The sequence below is a fragment of the Anabas testudineus genome, chromosome 17, assembly GCF_900324465.2.
Source record: "Anabas testudineus chromosome 17, fAnaTes1.2, whole genome shotgun sequence".
Classification (NCBI taxonomy): Eukaryota; Metazoa; Chordata; class Actinopteri; order Anabantiformes; family Anabantidae; genus Anabas; species Anabas testudineus.
The window spans coordinates 11,014,251-11,024,702 of record NC_046626.1 but is presented as its reverse complement, the minus strand read 5'-3'; the positions used below and the strand labels follow the sequence as shown (position 1 = coordinate 11,024,702).

Sequence of the window (10,452 nt, the reverse complement as noted above, 5' to 3'; positions counted from 1 at the left end):
GCTGGAGGTTTCTTCCTCTAAAGGGAGTTTTTCCTCTCCACTGTTGCCTAAAGCTTGCTCAAATGGGATTGTTGGGTTTTCTCTATAATTTTTTGTATAAATATTTTCTGTAAGGTCTTAAACCTTACACTGTAAAGTGCCTTGAGATAACTTCTGTTGTAAATTGGCGCTATACAAATAAAATTGAATTGAATTGAATTGAATTGAAATAATTAACGCAGAGAAAGCAACAACATGCATTTAACCAACAATGGTTATTACTGTTGCAGTCCAGAGTTGTATTTTTTCAATAAAGCTCAATGGTAACAAATTCCAATTTTGCACCATGAAAACATTCAAGGCTGGTTTTAGTGATTCCATGTTTGTTACACACCGTTACAACTTTACTGACTATATTTCTAGAAGCACTTAAAGGAGTAATTCCACCATTTCTCATAGGGCCCCTAACATTTGTATATTGGCAGGTGTTTCTTATTTTGTACAACATTTCCACAAACCCTGGTAAATAAACTTGAGTTCTGCCCATTTACATTTTATTGTATTACACTATTATTTCATCAGGTAGAGGAGTTGCAGAAAATACACCTGAACTATTCACACATGAATAGAAAGAAAAATAGTTGTTAGCTGTTAGTAACAGCTCTCTACAATGGCACCTTGTGTGCATAGGTCTCAGTAAGCTTTGCACATCTGGACACTGCTCTATTCCCCCAGTCTTTACAAAACTGCTCGAGCTGTGTTAGGTTGCCCTTTTCAAGTCCAGCCACAAATTCTCAACTGGACTGAGGTTTGGACTCTGACTCTGCTGCTGCAAATCATGTGTTCAGTGATTCTTTTTGTGTGTAACTTATGTTGTATGTTTGTCAGGAATCTGAATTTTCTTCTAAATCACAGTTCTTCTGCAGTTAGTGCACACTGATCGCATCTCATTGGACTGAGTGTCAGTAAAACTAAACACCACCAACCATGATTCAATACTGAATAAAATAAAAAGATGAAAACTATAATAACTCTAATTTTTACACTGACACTTCACATTTAGTGAACATTCTGATTTAATTTTTTTTAAGCTTGGAGAAATTGTTTATAAATCAGCTCAAATACTGACATGCATTATGTCTTTTTAAAGGACTGTGATTAATTAAGAATACAAATCTTGAAGTCTTATTACAATCAAGATACAATCAAATGTTACAGATAAACGCAGAACACACACACCTAATGGCTACTCCACGTTTGTTGGATCCCAACTAACGTGTCTTCCATCATGCAATTCTCCTAGAGCAGACATATCCGCCTCCTCCAGCTGGAATTCAAACACCTAGGTGTGACAGAGAGTAGAGGAGGAAGAAGTGGTAATGGATGAAATTAGCCTTTATACAGAAGTTCCTAAACCCAGTTCTCAGGCCCTCCTGTCCTATTACCTGGATCAGGTATGTTTAGTCAAACAGAAGCTGGAAGATACCATCTTAGATTGGTACCATCCAGTTCTAATTAGCAGAGGGGAGGGCAGGGAGACTTCAGGACTTAGGAACCACAGCCGTAATACAAGCGTAACTTTATAATCATAGCTGTATTTGCAATCTACTGGACAACCTGTGAACTTTATTGTCTTACAGTAATACTGTAGTACACGTTACAATATATATGTTTTTTCCTATGACTGAAGTCAAACAGCACGTCTCCCACTGGTGCTGGTGAAATAATTAACCTTAGTTAAGGCAAGTGTACAACGGGTTTAAATTTGAAACCAGAAAAGGACATTAGGGTGCTTTCTGCAGACACATTTAGACTTTTGTGCCTCTGCAATTTAACCCACAGCTTCTGAAGACACAGCAACAGGGTTTGAGAGACCACGTGTTTAAACCTTCCATTTCTGGTCTGTCAAATTTCAGGTGTGATACAGTATTGTGTTTAGTTACTTAAAAAGTCTTTTGGGCCCAGTTGGTACTTTTCCTTTATTGCCATCACCTTTAAATGCATTATGTGATATAGTACAGCTCGCTATTATGAATATTACTTAGCATTTCTTAATTTTCGAAGGCTGAGACAACATTTCACTCACTTGACAGTTTTCTTGGATCCTGTTCTTTTTGGTGGACTTTGGTATTGTGACAACTCCATTCTGAGGAAAGATAAGAAAACAACATTGTGGTTAAATGGTATTAATAGAAACGTAGGTCACAGGCTGCTTGAGCTCTGTGCAGGAAATATCTGAACAATGTGATAACCTGAACACTCCAGCGGATGCAGATCTGAGAAGGCGTGCGTCTGTACTTTTCTGCTATCTGGAGAACTGTGGGGTTGTTGAGGACTTGACCTTTGGCCAGTGGACTGTACCCTTCAAACACAATCCCCTTCTGACGGCAGTAATCTATAAGCTGTTTAGGTTGCTGAAAAGGATGGTACTCCACCTGATGGGTCAAATCACAACATGGGGCCTTTACAGACAGCTGTATGCACGTTTATCAAACTAACACCAAAGACGAATGTTGTGAAACAACCCAGGAGTACAATAATTACATATATCACAACATATGTCCCTAATTATCAACATTTCTGATTTTATTCATACTGTGCAAATTGCAAATTTCAGGGACTGAACTATCATTGATGTGGGGACAAGAAAAATAATCTTACAGAAGATTAAATAACCGTACTTTAAGAAAACACACATCACAAAATTCAATTCATTAAATTTTTTTTTTTTTTTATTTGCAGCTAAATTGAAAAACTTACCTGGTTAACATGTGGCACCACACTGCAGTCTTCCAGTAACTGCTCCAGGTGGTGCACCATGAAGTTGCTCACTCCAATAGCACGGCACACCCCTGAAAAGACAGAGTTTTGCTCTATGACGTACCCCAAACCTCTGTGACTATATCACATTGTCCCTTTTTGCCTTTCTGTACCTTCTTTATAAAGTTCTTCCAAAGCTCTCCAGGTCTCAGCTCTCATCTTCCTGTTAGAGCAACCAGGCTGCAACGGGTCTGGCCAGTGCATCAGGTACAGGTCTGACAGTAAGCAGATAGGATTTTGTGAGACAAGAAGCCTACAATTTATGTTGCCGTTTTAAATTCAGCATTAATGACACTCCATACCAAAATATTCCACCCCCATGAGTGAGCAGGAATCAAGGCAGGCCTTCTTTGCAGCTGTGTGTCCATAATCCGCTGGCCACAGTTTATTGGTGAGCCATAGATCACTTCTTGGTATCCCACTCTCTCTGATTGCTTCACCCAGTTTTTCCTCACAGCCGTAGCGCTTTGCTGTGTCTATGTGACGGACGCCACACTTGGTGAGTGCATGCACGATGGTGTCGTGACAGTATCCACCAGAATGTGATGTGCCTGCCATAAAGAGGAAATGTAGTCACATGTTTGACTGAATTTAAAGTTAAGAAGGAAAGTGAGGAACCTACTAACAATAGCAGATTTTACTACTTTTGTTTCGGCAAAATGTACAATTAGGAGAAAAAGACAGAATTAAATGTGTGTGTTTTCAATAAAAATAAGAAACTGTACATAAACTCTCAAGCTTATTTAAAGATAGTTTGATGTGGACATCATGCAAACAACAGACTGAGGTTAAGAAAGCATTTTGAAATATTCATATTAATAAATCCAGGATTGAGCAAATTAAAACGCACCTAATCCAAGTATAGGAATGTGCAGCCCATTGGACAGAGGGACTGAAGTCCACCTCAGCACTGGAGCCAAAGACATGTCCTGAGAAACCTGGATCACACGGGAACAGTAGTTATTATGGTTCTGCAGTGCTTCACAAACACGTAATGCAAACAAGCAAGAGAAACAATTAAAGTACCACTAACTTTAAGGCACGTACCTGAGCCGAGCTCTGCAGTGAGCTGGAAGGACTTTTACCGTTCAGGGTTTTTAATCCGAGCGCTTTTTACGCTCTTTAGGATCCAAAAGTACTAGCAGAGCATCTCTGGAGAAGGTGGAGAGTGGCCGCTAAAGGAAAATCAAATCACACGACGATCGAGCCTTCTGGCCAATCCGATCATTCAGCCCAACAAAGATGGCCTCCGTTCGCAAAAGTTATTAAATTAATGAAAACGAAGGAACAACACTGTAAATAGTGCGACCCTATCAATTTCGAGTATAATGCTATTTGAAAGACTTTCTAACAAAACAACGCGGCAGTTACTTAATGAGCTGCGACCTGGATTCACACGGTCCCACGACGTCACGGGAAATGTTAGCTCGTCGGCGCTCTTTGCTTTTAGGATCTCTGGTTGGAGACAGCCAATATGGCGGCCGCGTAAAGTCAATGATTTGTTTGGAACAAGATGAGGTGAGTTTAAAGAGGGAGTGTTTTAACCCTAAAGTACTGCTTTATAGTGTATATATATATATATATATATAATGAAATAATAATGTGCGAAGTTTGCTGTCTGCTAAACGTAAAATAATGGTTTCAGTAGCAATAAGAGAGTTAGTAAACTAAGAACAGAGCGAATTTGTATCCAGGGATTTTACTCATGAATGTTTGGTCTCTCTCTGGTCCAACACTTCAAAACATCTAATTTCACCGTATTGTTAACTTTCTATGTACACTATGGTCATTTAATTTACTTTAAACTATGTTTAAAGCCTCACAAAGAGGTGTAGTCGTCATGAAGCCACAGAAAATGTTCCCACAACAACAACCATTGCATCTGCAGTAGTACAGTGGAGTCTCATCTCATGTGTTCATCATGTGTTCATAGTTACTGAAGTAATGGTATTCAAGGCAGGCTTAACATTTAAAAATCGTGCCTGAAAGACATTGTAATGTGTATTATTTACAGGGTCCTCCGTTGCTGCATGGGGCTCCGGCGAACCTGCTTGGTTTGGCCCATCCTGTGCGTCCTTCTAGTGGGTGCAGCCCTGACAGCTCTGCTGCCTCCTGCAGAGGACCGAGGAGGTGTTGATGTCCTAGGGGTGCTGCGTCGGACATCACCACAAAGGGAGAATCCTGCACAGGTCGACCCGGCAGAGAGGGACCAGAAGTTTACCATCATCATCCAAACATACAACCGCACAGATATTCTGCTCAAACTCCTAAACCATTACCAGGCGGTGCCTCATCTTCAGCAGATTCTCATAGTGTGGAACAACATTGGGGAACCTGCCCCGCAAAAGTTATGGAACTCTTTGGGGCCTCATCCAGTTCCTGTGGTGTTCAAGGAGCAGAAGAGCAATCTAATGCGCAACAGACTACAACTATTCCCCGACATTACTGATGGTCAGTACATTAAAAGGTAGACCTATATGTTTTGTCTATTCCAACACATGTTTAATAGAGTTTGATGTTTTTCTTTCTGATCTTTAGCTGTGTTAATGCTGGATGATGACACCCTGATCAGCGTTCCTGACATCAGTTTTGCCTTCTCTGTCTTGAAGGTAATAAGCTTCAACAAGTGGATCTAAATTACATTATGGTTTTGATTTAAAATTATGTAAAAAAAAAAAAAAAAAAAAAAAGCATCTTCATTATGTTGGCACCACACACACGTTTAACCTTTGGTTCCACAGCAATTCCCTGATCAGATTGTTGGGTTTGTGCCTCGAAAACATGTCTCAGCTCCCGGAGGAGTATACAGTTATGGCAGTTTCGAACTGCAAGATCCAGAAACAGGAGGAGGTGACAAGTAAGTTGTTCTTTTAATTTTTTTAATACTATTGTAAAACTGCTGCTACACTGCATCATATAATGTACCACTATGTTATGTCTCATGTCTCAGGCCATTTTCTGTTTGCTAACCAATCCACTCTTTGCAGATACTCCATGGTCTTAATTGGCGCTGCCTTCTTCCACCGCCGCTACCTGCAGCTCTTCCAGAACCAACCTCCGGCAGTACATGCACTGGTGGACGAAACCCAGAATTGTGATGACATTGCCTTGAACTTTGTTGTTTCACTGTATTTGAGGAAACACGTAAAGTCTATAGGCAGCTTTAGCAAACCATCTGGGGTCTTCGTCAAACCTGTGGATCTACGTAACCTGGAAAAGGAGGCCAGCAGCGGGTACCAAGGTATGTGGCATCGTCCTGAACACCTTCTACAGAGGTCCTACTGTTTGAACAAGCTGACACAGATCTATGGCTTTATGCCACTCACCTTCTCAAACATGATGGTCTCCCAATTTGGCTTCCCGAGCTATGCCAACCACAAGAGCCGAGGTTGAGGACGTGACCCATTTTTTTGGAGTTCACAGTGACAAAGGCAGATTCGAGTAACACTTAAGTCATCACCTGTCTTTTCAGATATTACATCACTGAGTGCAGTACAAATATTTATCATTAATATTTTCAAGTTGTGATTACAGTAGTGTGAATGTCAGTAGTGACATTAGATGTTTGCTTTTTTACATTTCAGGTTACTGAGCAGTTGCACTATTTATCAGCAGGTTGATAGAAAGAAAGACTTTCGATTTATCTACATTTTATAAGACAATCTGTATTGTTGCCAAAGCTGCCTTTACTTCAGCATGTACAGCTCTTTCAGGTGGTTCTAGTGCAGTTAGGCTGTTGGTCTACTTTTGCAATATGCCTTGTGCGTAACTGTGATTTACAGAACTGATGGCTTTGGTTTTACATTTCTAATTGTTTGAAATATTTTATTTTTTCGGAATCAGCTTATATGTTTTTAAATTTGTGTGTACAAATTTTATATAAATGTTAGATCAAGTTTTAGCCTGAAAAAATACCCACCAAAATGTAAATCAGTAAATAAATAAAGTATTTTAATCTATAATCTATACAGTACAATGCATAGACAATCCCTTTATTTGATGTGTGCACATACTATATAGAGGGACCACATACGTGTCAAACGGTTTCTAAACTAACTCATATTGACTGACTGTTTACTGTCAGCTATTCAGGTAACGGTTTATCAGCCCTGCACATTGACTTGAAGCGACTTTAGACCATTGCTATTCACAGAACAGCTTAAAGTCAGAGATGTTACGTCCTTGCACAAACTGCCTGTCCAACACTTTTACAGAACTAAGATCAGGACTTTGACTCTTTAATTAGTAAACATTACATTTATTCTTTTACAATTTTTGACAGAAATACCTATGTGTTTAATGGGATTCACTTGCTGTACGATCCACTTACTGCTGAGCTTCAGTCTATGAATGAACACCTTAAAACAGTCCAGAATACACAGCTCCATAAAAAAGGAGACAACAGCGCAGGTGCAAATCACGATACTGCCACCATCATGTTTCACTGAAACAGCTCTTGTGCTAGAATGCAGAGTTTGGTCGGAGTTTTACTGTCGTCTGGGTCCTCCATCACCCCCACTACCCCCTGGCTTGGATTCACCAGTTCCTGGTGAACGCATGGTATGCCACAGTTTCACAAGGGGCTCCCTCTTCCTCCAAATCAGTTTGTAACCATAGGACACATACCATCTGCAGGGAAACATACATGGAGACAGTTTTCCAGTGGTAATGGCAGTGAAGTGTATAAACATGTAAAAAGAAAACACAGTACTACGGAAAGCTTAGCAGCAATGTATCCTCATTTGCAAAAGTTAAAAACCAAATAAAAACTAAACAAAAACACTTGGATTGGTGTGAAATGACTGAACACCGGGATACTCACACTCCAAAGAGAGCTCCACCGAGGTGAGCTGCATGGTCAAATAGCCGCCATCCTAGTATAAGCCCTGCTGTGTCTATGGCGACAAGTGCTTTTAGAGCCTAAAGACAAACCAATCACAAGAACCAATAAATCATCAATGATCATCTCTCCACTCTACATTCAGACCCACATGCTTACACAGTTATTCATACATAGGATTTTGTTTGGGTCCAGATTTCCATCTCTAGCCCACACAGGCACAAAGACAAACATGCAGTGCTTCACTTACATGTCCTGCTGTGAAAGTGACCATGGGGAGGAAGAGTATGCCTAATTTGGCCTCTGGTACCGTTGTGCAGACTGAAGCCAGGACAGCCATGACAGCACCTGACTATAGATCAAACCAAAGTCAAACGAGTGGGATTATTGGAATTATTCACTGTTAAGCTGTTTCAAGATTTTAGCAATTGTCTTACTGCTCCCAGTGAGGGATAGAGACGCCCGCTGGCTGTTTTACACACGTAGCTAACCATAGTGGAGATCACGCCTGAAAATAATCACAGTGAGAAGGAGATGATTCTTTTTCTTACACCAAAAAATGTATTTTCATATCACCTATTTTCCCAGTTACTGTTCTGGTTAGTCAAATACTGACAAATCTCTTTTAGGGCATTTGTTTACTTATTTACCTCTACAGCAAATACTACAAATTGAAGTGGATTTATTCAAGAGGCATGAACTCAGAACGACTGAATCCTGGATTTAGATTTGATTACATTTAATCAGACTGCAGCTCTATTTTATTTGACTCACCAGCAGACATGTAAAGTGCAAGAAATTGTTCCTTCCCTAAGAGAGAGACGATTCCAGATGAGAATGTCCACAGGACGTACATGTTGGCCACCATGTGGATGATGGAATAATGGCTGAAGGAGGACAGGACCATTGGAAGACACCGTGTTTCTAGTGGTGGAAAAAAATGGATAGAAACATTAAAAATGGACTTTGAACAAACACACACAGATCAAGCTGCAAGAAAATGAATGTCCCAGCTAGAAGAGGCATACTCACTGGAGGCTGGGTTCGAGGTGAAGTACTTAATCATGCTTCTTTGCATCGAGGGGATCCGCCAGCAACACAAGACTGCAGTATTTACTGCAATAATACCTGCAATTATTAGGTATTATTAATTAAGACCAGGTCCTGACATCAAGAGATGTTGCTGCTTGTCATTAAAATGGGAGGACACACAGGAACAGAAATGATTCTGTGATTCCTACGTAAGCTACCTGTGACAGTCCTCTGTCCCTCTGTGAGGCTGCTCCAGAAGTCATCCACTATGGACATCAGGAGGATGAGTTGTCTCTGGAAGCCTGACAGCTTGTTCCACCAGTCGTGCCAGTGTGCCATGTCCTGGGACCCCTGGTAACATGTGAATGCGATGATGAATCACTGTGGGCTGATTACTCAGGTTACCAGCAGTGGAGGAGAGAGACAGCAGTTTGTACAGTTCAAACCTCACCTGTGTGAACTTTTTTGACTCCTCTGCATCTTTTCCAGTCTGAACTCTTGACTTCAGGGTCTCATATTGCAGAATGGCCGCCGCACCAAAGGAGCAGCCTGTAAACTGACATGACGTCAATGTCCAGCACCACCATACTGTCGCAAACAGCATTAACCCATAACTGTATGTTCTCACAACAGTTCAAACACAAAGTAAATCACTGCAGAAGGAGAGAAATGGGAGTACATACCCCTACTGTGAACATTAGCGGTTTGAAAAGCGTCGGCCTGGACACTCTGGGGGGAGGCGGAGGTCGTGGAGTGACAACTTCAGAAGGTGATGCCTTTGTCTCTTCACTGGCCGTGCCTTTCTTTGTGTCCGGCCTTTTGGCTTCTCGGCGGAAACCACACCTCTGCTGATTGTAGAAGCTGAGTCTTTTAAAATATGTGCATATACAGGAGGACGTATTAAAACCTGATTTACAGATGAAACACATGAGCACTGTGAAGCAAAACCATACAACAGCAGTTCCACTGCAGTGAATCTGTCAAGTATTCTTATTTTTCATATTTATTTTTTATTGTTGGGTTATGGTATTGTTGTCACCACCAACTATATACTAAGTATATATTATAATTTTGTTGTTTTTGTTTTTGTGACTTAGACTATAAATGCATTTATTATCACAACAAACAAAACATAGAAGATAGTTTTCTAGGTGAATAACAACAGGGCTTTCTTTAGTAAACTACACGTTCAACGTGGTAAATAAAGGGCAATAATATAGCATAATTAAATAGCATGAATAATTGTTGAAAATGTTTCACTGTAAATAAACAAAACACAGTTTTCGGTGCTGTGCACACTGGAAAGGGTTAAATGATCCTGGTCGAGAGACAAACGCACAAACACACTATCGATGAAATCCTTACGTGGACACACACTGCGACTAAACCGCTTGACATTTGCTCACCTGGAGCTTTGCAAACTAGTGTGTTGTGAGTTGAGGAGCTCTGTTTGGGGCCATTTCCTCGCACAGCCTCTCCACGCCATGTTTGCACCAACCTCCTGACACAAAACCGTCCCAGGCTGACTGGAGCTCATGCTGCATTCAAGGTCTCCTCCAAAGATCCGACACATGACTGCCGCCCCACGGCTCTTGGTGTAACACAGAGAGGGCCTTTTTATTTTATTTATTGTCGGGACACAGTGCACAAGTACACAAACTCCATGATCAAATCAAAAGTGAAATTACTTGACTAAAAAAAGTAGTCCACTCAAAGCATAATGAAACAAATTCAAGTTGAATTAATAACTACATGATCTGAAATGTACTTAAATAATAATA

The 10,452-nt window shown here is 40.6% G+C and overlaps 3 protein-coding genes across 4 annotated transcripts; 1 reads left to right on the top strand and 2 right to left on the bottom strand.

Moving 5' to 3' along the window:
* Window positions 1–1,037: 1,037 nt before the first annotated feature.
* zgc:110366 (aldo/keto reductase) lies at window positions 1,038–3,992 on the bottom strand. Its single transcript, XM_026373867.1, has 8 exons — window positions 3,847–3,992; window positions 3,650–3,737; window positions 3,102–3,350; window positions 2,913–3,014; window positions 2,740–2,831; window positions 2,232–2,414; window positions 2,066–2,125; window positions 1,038–1,321 (listed from the first exon to the last, which is right to left on the bottom strand). The coding sequence occupies exons 2-8, from the start codon at window positions 3,723–3,725 to the stop codon at window positions 1,226–1,228; spliced, it is 858 nt and encodes a 285-aa protein (XP_026229652.1). The 5' UTR covers window positions 3,726–3,737; window positions 3,847–3,992; the 3' UTR covers window positions 1,038–1,225.
* A 76-nt stretch (window positions 3,993–4,068) lies between these two features.
* On the top strand, window positions 4,069–6,730 carry extl2 (exostosin-like glycosyltransferase 2). 2 transcript variants are annotated; one of them, XM_026373866.2, is made up of 5 exons: window positions 4,069–4,317; window positions 4,814–5,250; window positions 5,338–5,408; window positions 5,544–5,656; window positions 5,787–6,730. In XM_026373866.2, the coding sequence occupies exons 1-5, from the start codon at window positions 4,313–4,315 to the stop codon at window positions 6,190–6,192; spliced, it is 1,032 nt and encodes a 343-aa protein (XP_026229651.1). In that variant the 5' UTR covers window positions 4,069–4,312; the 3' UTR covers window positions 6,193–6,730. The 2 variants fall into 2 exon arrangements, with proteins under 2 accessions (XP_026229651.1, XP_026229650.1); XM_026373865.2 differs by having other exon boundaries at window positions 4,076–4,317; window positions 5,541–5,656; window positions 5,787–6,729.
* A 54-nt stretch (window positions 6,731–6,784) lies between these two features.
* On the bottom strand, window positions 6,785–10,183 carry parla (presenilin associated, rhomboid-like a). The gene is made up of 10 exons (XM_026373861.1): window positions 10,078–10,183; window positions 9,355–9,538; window positions 9,123–9,227; window positions 8,890–9,022; window positions 8,672–8,767; window positions 8,414–8,563; window positions 8,077–8,147; window positions 7,890–7,991; window positions 7,622–7,719; window positions 6,785–7,428 (listed from the first exon to the last, which is right to left on the bottom strand). Exons 1-10 carry the CDS (start codon window positions 10,155–10,157, stop codon window positions 7,287–7,289), a joined length of 1,161 nt encoding a protein of 386 aa, XP_026229646.1. The 5' UTR covers window positions 10,158–10,183; the 3' UTR covers window positions 6,785–7,286.
* Between the last annotated feature and the right edge of the window lie 269 nt (window positions 10,184–10,452).

Bases quoted from the DNA above. Each gene is read 5' to 3' on its own strand.
- parla (XM_026373861.1), bottom strand. From the start codon at position 10,157: ATGGCGTGGAGAGGCTGTGCGAGGAAATGGCCCCAAACAGAGCTCCTC. The intron at 9,539-10,077 runs GTGAGCAAATGT...ATATTTTAAAAG, and splicing joins ACTAGTTTGCAAAGCTCCAG to ACTCAGCTTCTACAATCAGC. The intron at 9,023-9,122 runs GTGAGGTTTGAA...ACATGTTACCAG, and splicing joins AGTCAAAAAAGTTCACACAG to GGGTCCCAGGACATGGCACA.
- zgc:110366 (XM_026373867.1), bottom strand. From the start codon at position 3,725: ATGTCTTTGGCTCCAGTGCTGAGGTGGACTTCAGTCCCTCTGTCCAAT. The intron at 2,126-2,231 runs GTTATCACATTG...ATCTTTCCTCAG, and splicing joins GCATCCGCTGGAGTGTTCAG to AATGGAGTTGTCACAATACC. The intron at 1,322-2,065 runs GTGAGTGAAATG...TGTCACACCTAG, and splicing joins GGATCCAAGAAAACTGTCAA to GTGTTTGAATTCCAGCTGGA.
- extl2 (XM_026373865.2), top strand. The intron at 5,251-5,337 runs GTCAGTACATTA...TCTGATCTTTAG, and splicing joins ATTCCCCGACATTACTGATG to CTGTGTTAATGCTGGATGAT. The intron at 5,657-5,786 runs GTAAGTTGTTCT...CACTCTTTGCAG, and splicing joins GAAACAGGAGGAGGTGACAA to ATACTCCATGGTCTTAATTG.